This window comes from Scardinius erythrophthalmus, assembly GCF_964197995.2.
Source record: "Scardinius erythrophthalmus genome assembly, chromosome: 20".
NCBI classification, from domain to species: domain Eukaryota; kingdom Metazoa; phylum Chordata; class Actinopteri; order Cypriniformes; family Leuciscidae; genus Scardinius; species Scardinius erythrophthalmus.
Window position 1 is genome coordinate 36,198,226 of NC_138240.1, and position 17,892 is coordinate 36,216,117.

At 41.2% G+C, this 17,892-nt stretch overlaps 1 protein-coding gene across 1 annotated transcript in view; it reads right to left on the reverse strand.

The window, feature by feature from the left end:
• Positions 1-1,106: 1,106 nt before the first annotated feature.
• brpf1 (bromodomain and PHD finger containing, 1) overlaps positions 1,107-17,892 on the reverse strand; it is a 47,290-nt gene continuing 30,504 nt past the window's right edge. Inside the window, exons 12-16 of the mRNA XM_081348118.1 lie at positions 16,845-16,992; positions 16,063-16,196; positions 15,747-15,862; positions 7,600-7,754; positions 1,107-1,709 (exon numbers count right to left, since the gene is read on the reverse strand). Coding sequence (XP_081204244.1) covers positions 1,526-1,709; positions 7,600-7,754; positions 15,747-15,862; positions 16,063-16,196; positions 16,845-16,992 — 737 coding nt within the window. The 3' untranslated portion in view covers positions 1,107-1,525. The remainder of the gene's footprint in view (positions 1,710-7,599; positions 7,755-15,746; positions 15,863-16,062; positions 16,197-16,844; positions 16,993-17,892) is intronic.

Consider the following 17,892-nt stretch of genomic DNA (forward strand, 5'->3'; position numbering starts at 1 on the left):
ACAAAGAAACAGATGTACAAAACTCAAACCTTTTTTTTTTATTAAAGTCTATCGCATGTATTATTTATATATATATATATAAAAGATCTACAGTGACGGAACTGGCACATGATCAGACAACAGTTAGTCATTGATTCTTTCATTCATTCATTCATTCTCAATGAAAATACAAAGCACAAGAGATTTACACAACAAACACCGACAGATTCACTATTTCACGAGCCGAGGGTGTGCGGGGGATTCATGGGAAGATCAGGGGCATTTGGAAGAACAAATAAATAAATTATTACCACATTTGACTTTTCTGCATCCTCTCCATAAATGTGTAGCATGCTCTTCATGTCAACCTCATTTACATGGATTCTCCACAGCAGATCACAGTTCAGGTGTGCTAAATTCACTGCAAAAATGATTCTCTTCCTCAAAATGTGTGTCTTGTTTTCTAGAACAAATATCTAAACATTCTTAAATCAAGACGCATTTACTTGAGAAGCAAAATGACATTAGATATTAGAGGATTAATTCACTTCATAATGAAAATGTCCCGATAATCTACTCTCCTCCTCGTTATCCAAGATGTTCATGTCTTTCTTTCTTCTGTGGAAAAGAAATGAAGGTTTTTAAAGAAAACACTCCAGGATGTTTCTCCATATAGTGTCTTCAATGGGGTCCAACGGGTCGAAGGTCCAGATGTGAGTTTCAGTGCAGCTTCAAAGTCTCGACACAAGCATTTTTTGGTTAAAAAGTATATAAATGTTTATTTTGTTATAAAATGGCGGCTGGTTTGTCTAGATAAGACTCTTATTCCTCGGCTGGATCGTGTCGAGACTTTTGAAACTCACATCTGGACCTTCGACCCGTTGGACCCCATTGAAGACACTATATGGAGAAACATCCTGGAGTGTTTTCCTCAAAAACCTTCTTTTGTTCTCCACTGAAGAAAGAAAGACATGAACATCTTGGATGATGTGGAGGAGAGTAAACTATCAGGACATTTTAATTCTGAAGTGAACTAATCCTTTAATTCTTGTTTCCTGAAAAATGTGTCAATTTATTTTGAGTTTATACAACTCAATAAGTTTAAACACATATATATTTTTTGTTTTCCCTTTGAATTAAGTATATTTTTCTGACCGCACTGGCAGATATTTGCTCTTGTTTTTAACCATAAACTCACTTGATTTCAACTTTTATTTAAATGATAAATATTTACTTCTCCAGTAAATTTCTCTTGATCTAAGGATGTTTTGATATTCGCCCTGGAAAGCCAGACAGAAGCACTGAGGAGCAGCACACGTTTCTGCAGTGTTTGGGGATGCGGTTTCAGGCGCAATTTAGAATCGCATGTTTTTCCTGCCGTCAGCAGAGTCTGAGAAAGAGTGTTTTGATCAAATCTTCAATACTGGCTGTAGTGTGAGGTAAACGGACTGTGTCTACAGCCACATCTAACATTAAAACACTCATCCTGATGACACGTGAAGCACTTTAGCACCAGAGTAGAGAATTAGAGTGTGTGTGAGTGTGTTCAGTCGCTGTCGCTGGTGTCGCTGCTCGGGTCGCCCTGGACTTTGTTTCGGTGTTGCATGGCCCGGTGATACGCCACCTGAACCGACTTCCTAATGTTCGACTTCCGGCCTTCCAGCATCTTCTCTTTGTCCAGATCCTGATTGACGCCCAGAGGAACCAGTTTGGAGCGCGGCAGCCATTGCCTACACACACACACACACACACACACACACACACACACACACTCATTTAGTGACTTCTTTTATTCATATACAGCATTTTCATGTTCATTTCCTCTGGCCTATTTCTCTGTGTGCCCGCAGCGGATGTTCAGAGATGCTGACAGGGTCAAAGCACAAAAACATTAGCATCATTATGGAGACTCTTTTCATGACAAAGCGCACGAGTTTTTGCACTGTGAGATTATATTTTAAAACCCATTATTAAACCCATTAACCCCTGCCTACATCAAGCATGATGATTTCAGAAAGCACCTGCGCTACAGTAATGAGTGTGTGACCGTCAGGAACAATGACCATTCATTACAGATTACTAAGAAAACATTACAGTAATGAGATGAGATAGTACAGGGTCGATTTGTGATTTGGTAAATATTTTTATCTGAAGAAAAAGCCACATAAACGGTAATGAAAACACAAATATGAAATGCCGTGAATGTACAGTGAGGAAAATAAGTATTTGAACACCCTGCTATTTTGCAAGTTCTCCCACTTGGAAATCATGGAGGGGTCTGAAATTGTCATCGTAGGTGCATGTCCACTGTGAGAGACATAATCTAAAAAAAAATAATCCAGAAATCACAATGTATGATTTTTTAACTATTTATTTGTGTGATACAGCTGCAAATAAGTATTTGAACACCTGAGAAAATCAATGTTAATATTTGGTACAGTAGCCTTTGTTTGCAATTACAGAGGTCAAACGTTTCCTGTAGTTTTTCACCAGGTTTGCACACACTGCAGGAGGGATTCTGGCCCACTCCTCCACACAGATCTTCTCTAGATCAGTCAGGTTTCTGGGCTGTCGCTGAGAAACACGGAGTTTGAGCTCTCTCCAAAGATTCTCTATTGGGTTTAGGTCTGGAGACTGGCTAGGCCACGCCAGAACCTTGATATGCTTCTTACAGAGCCATTCCTTGGTTATCCTGGCTGTGTGCTTCGGGTCATTAAGACCCAGCCTCGATACATCTTCAACGCTCTAACTGAGGGAAGGAGGTTATTCCCCAAAATCTCGCAATACATGGCCCCGGTCATCCTCTCCTTAATACAGTGCAGTCGCCCTGTCCCATGTGCAGAAAAACACCCCCAAAGCATGATGCTACCACCCCCATGCTTCACAGTAGGGATGGTGTTCTTGGGATGGTACTCATCATTCTTCTTCCTCCAAACAGGTTTAGTGGAATTATGACCAAAAAGTTATATTTTGGTCTCATCTGACCACATGACTTTCTCCCATGATCATCCAAATGGTCATTGGCAAACTTAAGATGGGCCTTGACATGTGCTGGTTTAAGCAGGGGAACCTTCCGTGCCATGTATGATTTCAAACCATGACGTCTTAGTGTATTACCAACAGTAACCTTGGAAACGGTGGTCCCAGCTCTTTTCAGGTCATTGACCAGCTCCTCCCGTGTAGTTCTGGGCTGATTTCTCACCTTTCTTAGGATCATTGAGACCCCACGAGGTGAGATCTTGCATGGAGCCCCAGTCCGAGGGAGATTGACAGTCATGTTTAGCTTCTTCCATTTTCTAATGATTGCTCCAACAGTGGACCTTTTTTCACCAAGCTACTTGGCAATTTCCCCGTAGCCCTTTCCAGCCTTGTGGAGGTGTACAATTTTGTCTCTAGTGTCTTTGGACAGCTCTTTGGTCTTGGCCATGTTAGTAGTTGGATTCTTACTGATTGTATGGGGTGGACAGGTGTCTTTATGCAGCTAACGACCTCAAACAGGTGCATCTAATTTAGGATAATAAATGGAGTGGAGGTGGACATTTTAAAGGTAGACTAACAGGTCTTTGAGGGTCAGAATTCTAGCTGATAGACAGGTGTTCAAATACTTATTTGCAGCTGTATCATACAAATAAATAGTTAAAAAATCATATATTGTGATTTCTGGATTTTTTTTTAGATTATGTCTCTCACAGTGGACATGCACCTACGATGACAATTCCAGACCCCTCCATGATTTCCAAGTGGGAGAACTTGCAAAATAGCAGGGTGTTCAAATACTTATTTTCCTCACTGTATATTGACTGAGTCATCCACTATTTAGTTTATGAGGGTCAAACTGAGATATGGAGGGGTGTGGAAATGACTTTAGAAAGATGGCAGCATCATTATTTTATTTTTGCACAGATAATGGTAGGTCTAGTAGTGAAACCTGTTGACTATCAATCTTTGTTGCTTCATAAGCCATCAGTGACCATTCAAGAATAGCAAAAAGTTTGCATGCCTGTCACTCAATAATAATTAATAAAGGGGATGACCTCACACCGTGCCTTAGAAAAGATGACCTACTTTTTGAAAAACAAACCTCATACCTTTTGGTCCATCTGGAATGTGTTCTAGGACTTTTGGAGAGTCTAGACTGTGACTCCCTTTGTGGAATTGAAGAGTGACATTGAGAGTATATAGACAAGCATGTTATTGCTGTAGTGTTATTTCGTTTTTTTCTATCTCCAGTTATAATGAAAAATGTAAATGCTGTTTAAACTTGACAATCTTTGATAAATAATGTTGTTAAAAAATAATAATTTAATATCCTTTTAGATTCTGGTTCTTTTCAAACTTTTCTTTTGGCATATTCATTTTTAAGGCCCAACATGGTTCATTTCCAGAGATATCAGGGTCTCAATGAGTCTCGATGTGTAAACTGTACACATCTTCAGGGGTCAAACACCAAATGTGGGCCAGTTTGCACACAGCTGATAGTTGAAGAATATCTGAAGAATGAAATAATGTTATCTCACTTCCCCCTATCAACACAACTGCATAAAACATTCCTTTCTGGGTGCCAAATATAGTCTATTCCCAAAGTTTGCATACCTGTAACTCTTACTCAAGAAGTATTAAGCATTAACTCAATATCCTTCTAGATTCTGGTTTTCACTTCTCTGGATCCACCAATGAAAGATGCAATGGGTGATTGTTCACAGAAGCATGTGTTGTTATGCTGGTTGAAAGTCTCCTCGTCTCCTGAGAGCAATCACTCTGTTAAACGGTCAAAATGTAGTTTTATAAATATATATATATCATCTGTGGAAGGTGTAGGACCATAAAATGTTCATTCACTAACTTTTCAGTGTACTTTTGGCAAGATACATTCTTAGTTTTAACGTTATTTGTTCTTCAGACATTCCTCTTTAAACACAGTAAGTATCAGCTGTTCGAAAAGTGACTCATATTTGGTTTTTGACCTCTGAAAATGGGCCATTTTGAGATCCTCATATGTCTGGGAATAAAAAACGCACAGGGCCCTAAAAATGAACATAACAAAGGAAAGTTTATTAAGAATGAGAATCTAGAAGGATATTGAGATATCTTTAACACCTCTGGAGTTACAGTCACACAAACTTTGGAAAAATAATATGTATGGCACTCAGACAGGAATATTCAATGCTATTTTTTGATTGAAAGGATACAAAATACATGTGTAGTTTCAACATTATTTGTTGTTCAGATATTCCTCTTTGAAATATAAAAGTATCAGCTGCAAAGTGACCCGTGTTTGGTTTTGACCACTGAAAATGTGTACAATTTACTCATGGAGCCACACTGAAATCCCAATATCTCTGGGATTGAAACATATTGGGCCTTAAAAATTAAGATCTCAAAAGAAAGTTTTGATAAAAAACAGAATCTAAAAGGATATTAAGATATCTTTAATACTTCTTGAGTTACAGGCATGCAAACTTCATGCAAGTAGTGCTTTTCCCCAGTTTTGAACGCTCACCGTTGGCTTATAATGCAACAGATATTGCTAAAGTCAACAGATGTGACTACTAGAACTACCGATCTCTGTGTAAAGATAAAATAACGATGCTGCCATCTTTCTAAAGTCATTTTTACACCCCTGTAATTTGACTCCAAATCTATGGTGAAAATGGTCATTTTGACCCTCATAAACTAAATAGTGGGTTACTCAGTAAATACACAACAAATATCTTGGCTTTCATCACTATTTATGTTAGTTTTTATTTAGAAAAAATATTCATAAAATCAAATATTTTAGCCAGGGAAGTTTCTGAAATTTGTTTGATTCGACCTAATTTTAGCAAAATGCGTTTAGTTATAAAATATAAGAGAATGAAGTAATACTATGTTTTCAAATGTCAAATGTAAGAATAAACAGTAACACTTTACAATAAAGTCCCACTCGTTAGTGCATTAATAAACATTTACAATGACAAAAAATAAAGTGCTATGCATAAGTTTAGACACCCATGCTAAAGTTGACTAAAAAGAGGAATAAAAAATCATCTTTTGGAAATTGAACTTAATGCCTTAATAATAATAAAAAAATTAAAAATAAATTAGGAAAAATCCAACCTTTAAGGACACCAATTTTCTTTGTGAATGAATAATGTATCGTAAATAAATAAATATTCTTCCTTAAAATACAGGGTGCATAAGTTTAAGGCTATGTGATGATGTGGGGCTATTTTAATTCCAAAGGCCAAGGGAACTTTATCAGGATGCATAGTATCCTGGCTCCATGAAGTAATGGCCTTTAAAAATAAAAATCTGCCTGCCTCTATGGGAATTTAACATAGGGGTGTCCAAACTTATGCACCCTGTATTTTAAGGAAGAACATTTATTTATTTACGATACATTATTCATTCACAAAGAAAATTGGTGTCCTTAAAGGTTGGATTTTTCCTAATTTTTTAAATTAAGTCATTAAGTTCAATTTCCAAAAGATGATTTTTTATTCCTCTTTTTAGTCAACTTTAGCATGGGTGTCTAAACTTATGCATTGCACTGTATATTTGTTAACGTTATTTAAAAAAAACAGCTGTTTGTTAATTGATGTGAGCTCAGGTCCACTAAACAAAATCAACTTTTGATTTTAATAATGTATTAGTAAATGTTGAAACATGGTTAATAACTGGAACTTTACTGTAACGTGTTACCAAACAAACATGTGACCCTGCAATTGACGTCAAAGACACAAAAACACCATCTTCACGACCCACGCGTCAAACCGTGGAAAATAACCAGCAGAGGTTTCTCCACAACTGTCCTGTGGAAGATTCCTCACACACACACACACACACACGAAGACCTGAGGACCGAACATCACGGTTTCCACTGTCACAGGAGCAAAGCAGATTTCAATGAAAACAATGTAAAATACTGTTACCTCAATACAGTCACTTCCAGAACTGAAGCAGACAACAACAACAAAATAACGTATTTTATATTGAGTCCCATTTAAAAGTGTGAGGTCAGTAAGAATTGATCATGTTAATGACTTTCTTCTGCTCATATTAAAAACAGTAATATTGTGTAATATTACAGATTAAATCAGCTGTTTTCTATGTGAATATACAGTAAAATGTAATTTATTTCTGTGATCTGAATGTTCAGCATCATATGATCCTTCAGAAATCACTCTAATATGAGGATTTGATGATCAAGAAACATTTACATTTAGTCATTTAGCAGACGCTTTTATCCAAAGCAACTTACAAATTAGGACTAAATTAGAAACATTTATGATTATCAATTTGTGAAAACAGTTTCATTGTCATGGAAACTGATGCATTTTTATTTCAGGATTCTTTGATGAATAGAAAGTTCAAAAGAACAGCGTTTATCTGAAAGAGAATCGGTCACTTTTGATCATTTTAACATTTTAACAACAGGCAACTCAGCAAGGGAATACGATTATTAATATTTTTTAATAAAAGAAACCAAACTTTAAACGGTAGTGTAACAGATGCCTGTTAAACGCGTGAACGTGTCAGACACACACACACACCCCTCTCAGCCACACACCTGTAGTCTCTGTCCTATCACAGCACAGAAAGCATGAGGAAGAAGAGTATGTAGAAGAGTAGAAGACTAACCAGGTCCTCTTGTTGTCGAAGAAGAGCACGAGGAAGAGGTGTTCGCGGGCCTCCTGGGTCATCTGCTCCCCCAGCTTCAGGACCTCCAGAGGCGGGACGGGGATCGGGACGCCCCGGTGGAACACACCCTCGCGGGGCATCTTCGGGTCGATGATCTGAGGGAAGCAGAACACACCACTCAAAACGAGAGAAGTATGAAGAGTATATCGCCCTCTGCTGGACACACACAGCACAACACACACACAGCTTCTGCTGACCCGCTTACATCCACAGTTGGGAATATTACTAGTGTGCAAAATTGGAATACGTGAGCCTGGATCACGGGTATACTTGTGGTCAATATTCTCGATTTTTCTTTTATGCCAGAAATCATTAGGATATTAAGTAAAGATCATGATCCGTGAAGATATTTTGTAAACTTATACCGTAAATATATAAAACATTTATTTTTGTGTGGATGCAGCACAATCACGAACATAAATGGACATAAAATAAGTCATTAACTAACGTTAACAAAAATGAACAAATACAGTAACAAATGCATTGCTCATGGTTAGTACATTAATAACTAATGTTAACTAATGAACCTTATTGTAAAGTGTTTCTGCATTGTTTCCATCCCACGTGTTCAAGAGAACAAAATCATCACTTCCTGGGAAATTGATAAAAAATAAACGCTGTCATGTTCTCTAGCGTTCGGATGCTGGTGTTCGGGAACACACTCGTGTGTGAGACGCTTCTGGAGGGAATTAAACCAAATCATTCTGATCACACACTTCGACTCAAACAAACACCAAACCAACATTAGAGACGCTGCGACGCCATTGGTCCGCTGGTTACTCCAGTTATCCAATCACAGCTGACGCTGAGGGAAAGTCACGTGAGGTTCTGAGGGATTTATTCAGTTAATGTGTTTTTAAGCGTATGTCTTCTTATCGGATAAAACAATTATATGCCTCAACTGAGTGCATAGAGTTTCACACACATTTATTCACATCTTGGCGTTTTCGTCCAGCACTTTATGCAATATCCCAACATTTAACTATAGGTGGATGGAAACATAACTAATGTAGCTAATACAGAATTTCAACATGTCTGATTTATTACAAGGTAAAGTGTAGTTAGATCTAATTTATTACTTTTATTTTATTTAATACTCTACAATGTTACTTAAAAGTGTTTTGAGTGACTGCACTCCAGTCCCTCCACTCGCTCGTCACACTGATGGAAATCAAAGATTAAGCTCAGAGCTGTATATGATATTAGCTTACCCTTAAAATACAAATACTAATAGCAAAACAAATTAAAAGTCGTAAGGAAAAACATGAATTTTGGTAAAATACTTTTTTGCGGGGTTTACTGTCATCTGAAACTCATCTTTCAACGGTTATGTCTCTAAAGCAGTGCATCAGAGCACACAGGAGTGTCTGTATACTGTCTTTCTTCTGATCAGATCCTCTTTACTGCAAAATTACAGCATGAGAAACATCATCAGATGAGATGTAAAGTCTATGGTGGAAAGACACCAATAAATCAACTTGTGGATCCCGTCACCTGACCTCAGGAAAGTCATGTTCATAGCTTGTCAGTTAGCTAGTAAAAAAACAAAAACTTTAAGAGCATATCCATAAAACCATACTGTTAAATATATGCACTTTACACTTTGTGTGTTTGAATACATCGCCTAATACGAGAGTCTAGTTTTTACGGCAGCCAGTGTGATCGTGATTAGATCTAGTAGTGAAGTACTTTCTCTAAAATTATGCAATTTTATTCCTCACAAGGAAGAAAATCAGACAATTTGGAATAATATATATATTATTTAAAAAAATACATGATTCTACTCACATTACAGTATTTATAGTTGATTCGACTTCGGTTCATTAATGTGACAGATTTTGCAACCTTGACACTATTATTGAACTGAACTGATCTGAATAATGCCTCTATTGTCTTGTTAGAGCTGCTTTATTGAAGAATTGTGCATCATTGATTCTGTTATTTCTCTGTGTATCACTGTGAAACTGCTTTGAAACAATCTGTATTATATAAAGCGCTATAGCAGTTTTTCCCAACCTTTTTCAGCCACGATACCCTTTGACATTTTAAAACATTTGTGGCACCCTACACTAGTGCTGTTATGAAACTACTCGAAGGGGGTCTCGCCCAGGGTGTAATTCAATGTAGAACCGCCACTGGTCGGCGGGCGCGGGCACGATCGAACAGTGGAAACATGAAAACATAGGCTACTCCGTCATTTTGTTCAGGACATCTATGGATATTATTTATTTATAAATGTATAATTAAACTTGTTTAAATGCACAGTTTGGTGTTGTTTTGTTTTTAAAAGACATCCTAATACAATAAATGCATTAATCTCTCAATTGGGTATTTATCATTTAAGATATAGAGTTTGGAATCTAGCGGTCAAAATGACCGCTTGCGGCAGTTCTAGTAGTTATGGAATTCTGGCACTTCTAGTGTTAATCTCCAAATTAATGTAGAAACAACATAAAGACAGTATATTTTAAATAATTGTTTAATGGCATCGTTTTTTGAACGAAGGCCGGTATCACTGATACCAAACATACCAAATGTCTTCAATTATTTATTTATTTTCCATTTTAAACATTTATTATCGCCATTCAACATTACAGTATAATTGAAAGCTATCAATTTTAACATTTACTAGGCTCCAAAAAATTTACAACTTTTAATTTAAATGAACTACAATCTTCGCATAAGCCCATAATAAATGTTATATTTACCTGTGCCCTAGAAAGAAAATGACGGATGCTGAGTTAATTGCGTTAAATATTTTTTAAATATTGCGAAAAACATTAAATCGCATGCGTTACTGTTGACAGCACGGACATTACCGATGTGTTTATGTGAATACGCAGCAAGACGGACGTTGTGACAATATTTTCGTGTGTATTTGACTAAGTTTGACCGTAAGCACAACAAGCAATGAAAAAGAGACAGCTTTATGTGTACACACTGGGAATGAAGCACGGGAATGAAATCATGCGCAACACCCGCAATTCAATGCCGAAAACTTACGATTTGCGTTTTTATTATAAATTTGTGTGCGTTATTTGTTGTTATTAGAGACATCCGAGATTGATGGTAAATTATATATATATATATATATATATATATATATATATATATATATATATATATATATATATATATATATATATATATATATATATATATATATATATAAAATGTTTGATGGAGTTTTTACACGACACCCCTGCTCTCGCCAGACGGCACCCAGGTTGGGAAATGCTGCGCAATAGAACTAAAGCTTACTTGACAATTGTGAATTTGGGGATAAATGTGCTGGACTGTCATGAAAATAATGTCAGAGTGAAAAATATTAAAGGAGATGAGATTAGATTTGTTAAATACATTCTCTTTACCCAGTTTATATGTTCATTGACTACAGTTAGTATGACATTTGAGACCCTGGACCACAAAACCAGTCACAAGTCGCACAGGTATATTTGTGGCAATAGCCAACATTAGAGTTTGGGATGTGGCTACTGTAGCAGACTGAGAGTTTGGGGCGTGGTTACTGTAGCAGACTGAGTTTGGGGCGTGGCTACTGTGGCAGACTGAGAGTTTGGGGTGTGGCTACTGTAGCAGACTGAGAGCTTGGGGCGTGGCTACTGTGGCAGACTGAGAGTTTGGGGCGTGGCTACTGTAGCAGACTGAGAGTTTGGGGCGTGGTTACTGTAACAGACTGAGAGTTTGGGGCGTGGCTACTGTAGCAGACTGAGAGTTTGGGGTGTGGCTACTGTAGCAGACTGAGAGCTTGGGGCGTGGCTACTGTAGCAGACAGAGTTTGGGGCGTGGCTACTGTAGCAGACTGAGAGTTTGGGGCGTGGCTACTGTAGCAGACTGAGAGTTTGGGGCGTGGCTACTGTAGCAGACTGAGAGTTTGGGGTGTGGCTACTGTAGCAGACAGAGTTTGGGGTGTGGCTACTGTAGCAGACTGAGAGTTTGGGGTGTGGCTACTGTAACAGACTGAGAGTTTGGGGCGTGGCTACTGTAGCAGACTGAGAGCTTGGGGCGTGGCTACTGTAGCAGACTGAGAGCTTGGGGCGTGGTTACTGTAACAGACTGAGAGTTTGGGGCGTGGCTACTGTAGCAGACTGAGAGCTTGGGGCGTGGCTACTGTAGCAGACAGAGTTTGGGGCGTGGCTACTGTAGCAGAGTGAGAGTTTGGGGCGTGGCTACTGTAGCAGAGTGAGAGTTTGGGGCGTGGCTACTGTAGCAGACAGAGTTTGGAGTGTGGCTACTGTAGCAGACAGAGTTTGGGGCGTGGTTACTGTAGCAGAGTGAGAGTTTGGGGGGTGGCTACTGTAGCAGACAGAGAGTTTGGGGCGTGGCTACTGTAGCAGACAGAGTTTGGAGTGTGGCTACTGTAGCAGACAGAGTTTGGGGCGTGGTTACTGTAGCAGAGTGAGAGTTTGGGGCGTGGCTACTGTAGCAGAGTGAGAGTTTGGGGCGTGGTTACTGTAGCAGACAGAGTTTGGGGAGTGGCTACTGTAGCAGACAGAGTTTGGGGTGTGGCTACTGCAGCAGACTGAGAGTTCGGGGCATGGCTACTGTAGCAGAATGAGAATTTGGGGCGTGGCCACTGTAGCAGAATGAGAGTTTGGGGCGTGGCTACTGAAACAGACAGAGTTTGGGGAGTGGCTACTGTAGCAAACTAAGAGTTTGGGGAGTGGCTACTGTAGCAGACAGAGTTTGGGGAGTGGCTACTGTAGCAGGCTGAGTTTGGGGTGTGGCTACTGTAGCAGACAGAGTTTGGGGCGTGGCTACTGTAACAGACAGAGTTTGGGGAGTGGCTACTGTAGCAGGCTGAGTTTGGGGTGTGGCTACTGTAGCAGACAGAGTTTGGGGAGTGGCTACTGTAGCAGGCTGAGTTTGGGGTGTGGCTACTGTAGCAGACTGAGAGTTTTGGGCGTGGCTACTGTAGCAGAATGAGAGTTTGGGGCGTGGCTACTGTAGCAGACTGAGAGTTTGGGGCGTGGCTACTGTAGCAGACTGAGAGTTTTGGGCGTGGCTACTGTAGCAGACAGAGTTTGGGGCGTGGCTACTGTAGCAGACTGAGAGTTTGGGGCGTGGCTACTGTAGCAGACTGAGAGTTTGGGGTGTGGCTACTGTAGCAGACTGAGAGTTTGGGGCGTGGCTACTGTAGCAGACTGAGAGTTTGGGGCGTGGCTACTGTAGCAGACTGAGAGTTTGGGGCGTGGCTACTGTAGCAGGCTGAGTTTGGGGTGTGGCTACTGTAGCAGACAGAGTTTGGGGAGTGGCTACTGTAGCAGGCTGAGTTTGGGGTGTGGCTACTGTAGCAGACAGAGTTTGGGGAGTGGCTACTGTAGCAGGCTGAGTTTGGGGTGTGGCTACTGTAGCAGACAGAGTTTGGGGAGTGGCTACTGTAGCAGGCTGAGTTTTGGGTGTGGCTACTGTAGCAGACAGAGTTTGGGGAGTGGCTACTGTAGCAGGCTGAGTTTGGGGTGTGGCTACTGTAGCAGACAGAGTTTGGGGAGTGGCTACTGTAGCAGGCTGAGTTTGGGGTGTGGCTACTGTAGCAGACAGAGTTTGGGGAGTGGCTACTGTAGCAGGCTGAGTTTGGGGTGTGGCTAATGTAGCAGACAGAGTTTGGGGAGTGGCTACTGTAGCAGGCTGAGTTTGGGGTGTGGCTACTGTAGCAGACAGAGTTTGGGGAGTGGCTACTGTAGCAGGCTGAGTTTGGGGTGTGGCTACTGTAGCAGACAGAGTTTGGGGAGTGGCTACTGTAGCAGGCTGAGTTTGGGGTGTGGCTACTGTAGCAGACAGAGTTTGGGGAGTGGCTACTGTAGCAGGCTGAGTTTGGGGTGTGGCTACTGTAGCAGACTGAGAGTTTTGGGCGTGGCTACTGTAGCAGAGTGAGAGTTTGGGGCGTGGCTACTGTAACAGACTGAGAGTTTGGGGCGTGGCTACTGTAGCAGACAGAGTTTGGGGCGTGGTTACTGTAGCAGAATGAGAGTTTGGGGCGTGGTTACTGTAGCAGAATGAGAGTTTGGGGCGTGGCTACTGTAGCAGAGTGAGAGTTTGGGGCGTGGCTACTGTAGCAGACAGAGTTTGGGGAGTGGCTACTGTAGCAGACAGAGTTTGGGGCGTGGCTACTGAAACAGACAGAGTTTGGGGAGTGGCTACTGTAGCAAACTAAGAGTTTGGGGAGTGGCTACTGTAGCAGACAGAGTTTGGGGAGTGGCTACTGTAGCAGGCTGAGTTTGGGGTGTGGCTACTGTAGCAGACAGAGTTTGGGGCGTGGCTACTGTAACAGACAGAGTTTGGGGAGTGGCTACTGTAGCAGGCTGAGTTTGGGGTGTGGCTACTGTAGCAGACAGAGTTTGGGGAGTGGCTACTGTAGCAGGCTGAGTTTGGGGTGTGGCTACTGTAGCAGACTGAGAGTTTTGGGCGTGGCTACTGTAGCAGAATGAGAGTTTTGGGCGTGGCTACTGTAGCAGACTGAGAGTTTGGGGCGTGGCTACTGTAGCAGACTGAGAGTTTGGGGCGTGGCTACTGTAGCAGACTGAGAGTTTGGGGTGTGGCTACTGTAGCAGACTGAGAGTTTTGGGCGTGGCTACTGTAGCAGAATGAGAGTTTGGGGCGTGGCTACTGTAGCAGACTGAGAGTTTGGGGCGTGGCTACTGTAGCAGACAGAGTTTGGGGAGTGGCTACTGTAGCAGGCTGAGTTTGGGGTGTGGCTACTGTAGCAGACAGAGTTTGGGGAGTGGCTACTGTAGCAGACAGAGTTTGGGGAGTGGCTACTGTAGCAGGCTGAGTTTGGGGTGTGGCTACTGTAGCAGACAGAGTTTGGGGAGTGGCTACTGTAGCAGGCTGAGTTTGGGGTGTGGCTACTGTAGCAGACAGAGTTTGGGGAGTGGCTACTGTAGCAGGCTGAGTTTGGGGTGTGGCTACTGTAGCAGGCTGAGTTTGGGGTGTGGCTACTGTAGCAGACTGAGAGTTTTGGACGTGGCTACTGTAGCAGACTGAGAGTTTGGGGAGTGGCTACTGTAGCAGACAGAGTTTGGGGCGTGGCTACTGTAGCGGACTGAGAGTTTGGGGTGTGGCTACTGTAGCAGACAGAGTTTGGGGTGTGGCTACTGTAGCGGACAGAGTTTGGGGAGTGGCTACTGTAGCAGACTGAGAGTTTTGGGCGTGGCTACTGTAGCAGACAGAGTTTTGGGCGTGGCTACTGTAGCAGACTGAGAGTTTGGGGAGTGGCTACTGTAGCAGACTGAGTTTTGGGCGTGGCTACTGTAGCAGACTGAGAGTTTGGGGAGTGGCTACTGTAGCAGACTGACGCCCATTTCAATTCGTGGAATTGGAAAAACAAGTTCTTTGTGACATGTAAGATTTATTGTATAAAGATTTAAATTATGCAAAAAAAAAGGATATGAGTCTGCTGTTTTTGTCAATTTTAAGTTTCAATTTAAAATGTAGGCTATGCGAAGTACATGGTAAAATATTTTACCACTTGCTTGAGCAACTTAATATATAATTATATAGAAGTAATGCATTTAATAATATGTTGTTTAAATTGTGTTTAAACGTGAATACGTCTATTAAATATGTACAATGTGTACAAAGAGAATCACATAAAAATAAAAGTTGCTGATAACTTCTGGATTTGAAATACAAATAGTGAGTATGTATTTGTGGTACAGCCTACAGCAGCGGATCAGTTACGCACTGCAAACGCAGCATATGTGAAAGCACTATTGCGCGTGCTGCTCCTGCACTGCATACGCACTGCAACACGGAGTATGTGTGAAACGGGCGTGAGAGTTTGGGGTAGCAAGCTATGGCTTTGTGTGTGTGTTTGAGCGCTGATTAGACTACGAATTAAATAGGCTATTAGGCTCATTATTATTATTTATGGCTTATTAATATAAACACGCGATTAATCGACTAATCGCTTAAATGAGCGACTACTAGTTGACTAGAAAAATCTTTAGTCGAGAGTAGACCTACATACAGCGCAAATTAAACATGTGAAAGCTGAGTGAGTGTGTAAGTGTGTGAGAGAGTGTGTATGTGTGTGTGTGTGTTAGGTCAGTGTGAGGTGAGACACTCACCAGAGCGGGGTATGATGGGTATCCTCTGCACTTGGCCCACACCAGATCGAGAGCGTCCAGAGAGCTGTAGTCATCTGAGCTCATCCAGCATCCCGAGCGGCCCCTGCTGCGAACCACTGAAACACACGTCAAGTCAAGTCCCATTTATACAGCACAAGTTTAACACAACCATAGGTGATCCAAAGTGCTTTACCATACAATAAAATAAATAGAGAAAATAAAGAGAAAAGGAGAAAAAAAACATCTCAGTGACCTAGAGGCACTAAACACACACACACACACACACACGTCTGATGTGTGTGTGTGCTGCACTTACAGTGAGACACTGCTCGGGATCCTCCCATGGAGTAGGAGTCGTTCTCTGTGCCGGACGTCTCCTCGCTGCTGTCGTCCGGGAACGTGGAGCGCGAGAACGAGGCCTTCCCTCGACCCTGTTTAGAGGGAGTGGTGCTGCCACGAGAAACACACACAGTTTCAAATTATTCAATAATACAAAAATTAAAAACTAGAGTAAATTGTAATTGTGTAAATTGTAAAAGTAAGCTTCAAACGCTGGACTCATTTAACAGATAAGTAGGTTTGTTAATTACAGGACTGTAAAGTTTGTTCAGGGTTTTGTCAGGAAGTAAAGCAGTTCACGTTATATATATTCCTAAGGATTTTGCTGCAGTTTTAAAGTGAAACAACAGTGAACAAATAGTATTTACAACTCCTGGCTTCATAAAACAGAATTTGTATTTATGAGCGTCGTAAAGCCATGACTGTGTGTGTGCGTGTGGGTGTGTGTGATGGGTAGGTTTAGGGGTCGGGATAGTGTAAGGAGACACAATATACAGTTTGTACAGTATAAAAACTTACGTCTATGGAGAGTCCCCACAACGATAGTAAACCAGACGCGTGTGTGTCTGTGTGTGTGTGTGTACCTCATCCTGTCTTACGCTGCGCTGCTGCTGCTGCTGGTGATGTGTGTGTGTGTGTGTGTGTGTGTGTGTGTGCGTGTGTGTACCTGGTCCGGTCTGACGCTGCCCTGCTGCTGCTGGTGGTGTGTGTGTGTGTGTGTGTGTGTGTGTGTGTGTGTGTGTGTGTGCGTGTGTGTACCTGGTCCGGTCTGACGCTGCGCTGCTGCTGCTGCTGCTGGTGGACTCAGAGTCGGAGCTGGAGCGCGGGAGACTCCTCTCGTTCCTGTACACCAGAAAACTCTCCGTCTTCGGCTGACCACTTCCACCGAAGCCATTACTGTGCAGATCTGAAGAGGAGGAGAAGACACTCCGTCACACTGATGTGTGTTTGATACCACTCATTTACACAGGGACAATCAGAGAGTGTGTGAGGAATCTTCCAGTAGCTCTTCATGTCGGTTCACCACTGAGCTTCTGTGGTACGCAGAATTCAGTTCTTTCTCTTTCTCTTGAGCTTAAACACGCACGTGCACGAGTAAAAATGCCCACATGTAGCTTTAACAAAGACAAATTATATTAATTAATTAGTTATATTTCATTTATACAGTGAAGACTGCTATTAAAAAGTCATATTTATATTGCAGAATACACATTATTTCAAAGCAGCTTTACAGAAAACCATGATGTTATGGCTTATAATATCTCAATATCATCACACTTTATAGTTTCATTTATCAGATTAGAGCTGAGTGATAATCATTAAATTTTGTGACGATACAAACAATCAAGAGGTTGAGATTTGCTATAGTATATATCGCTTAACTTGAGTTGACTGTTTTAATGCTGATAAAGTTGGACAAACAGTAATGGTAAAATTTTATATTATTTATTTCATTAATTTAAGTTAATAAATTGTAATGTGGGGATCCTGAGATTTATCGAACCTGTGAGGTTTTATACGATTTATAACAATTTGCCGTAATTTGACAAGCCTAATTATTATTTGGTGATGCGTGTCACAAGTGATGCATATGAATGACAGGGTTGAACATTTCGGTTGTATGAATGTCACACACAGTAACTGCCTTATGGAGAAGAGCCGCGAAGATCAACGTTTCTTGGTGTTCCACGGAAAAAGAAATCGAGTAAATAGTGATTTTTTAGGCTTTTTTCAGGTTTTCTGATCCTTGTCTTTTCCGGTGGTGGGGATTTCCCAGCATTCAAAGCTCTTTACAGAAAACATCTGA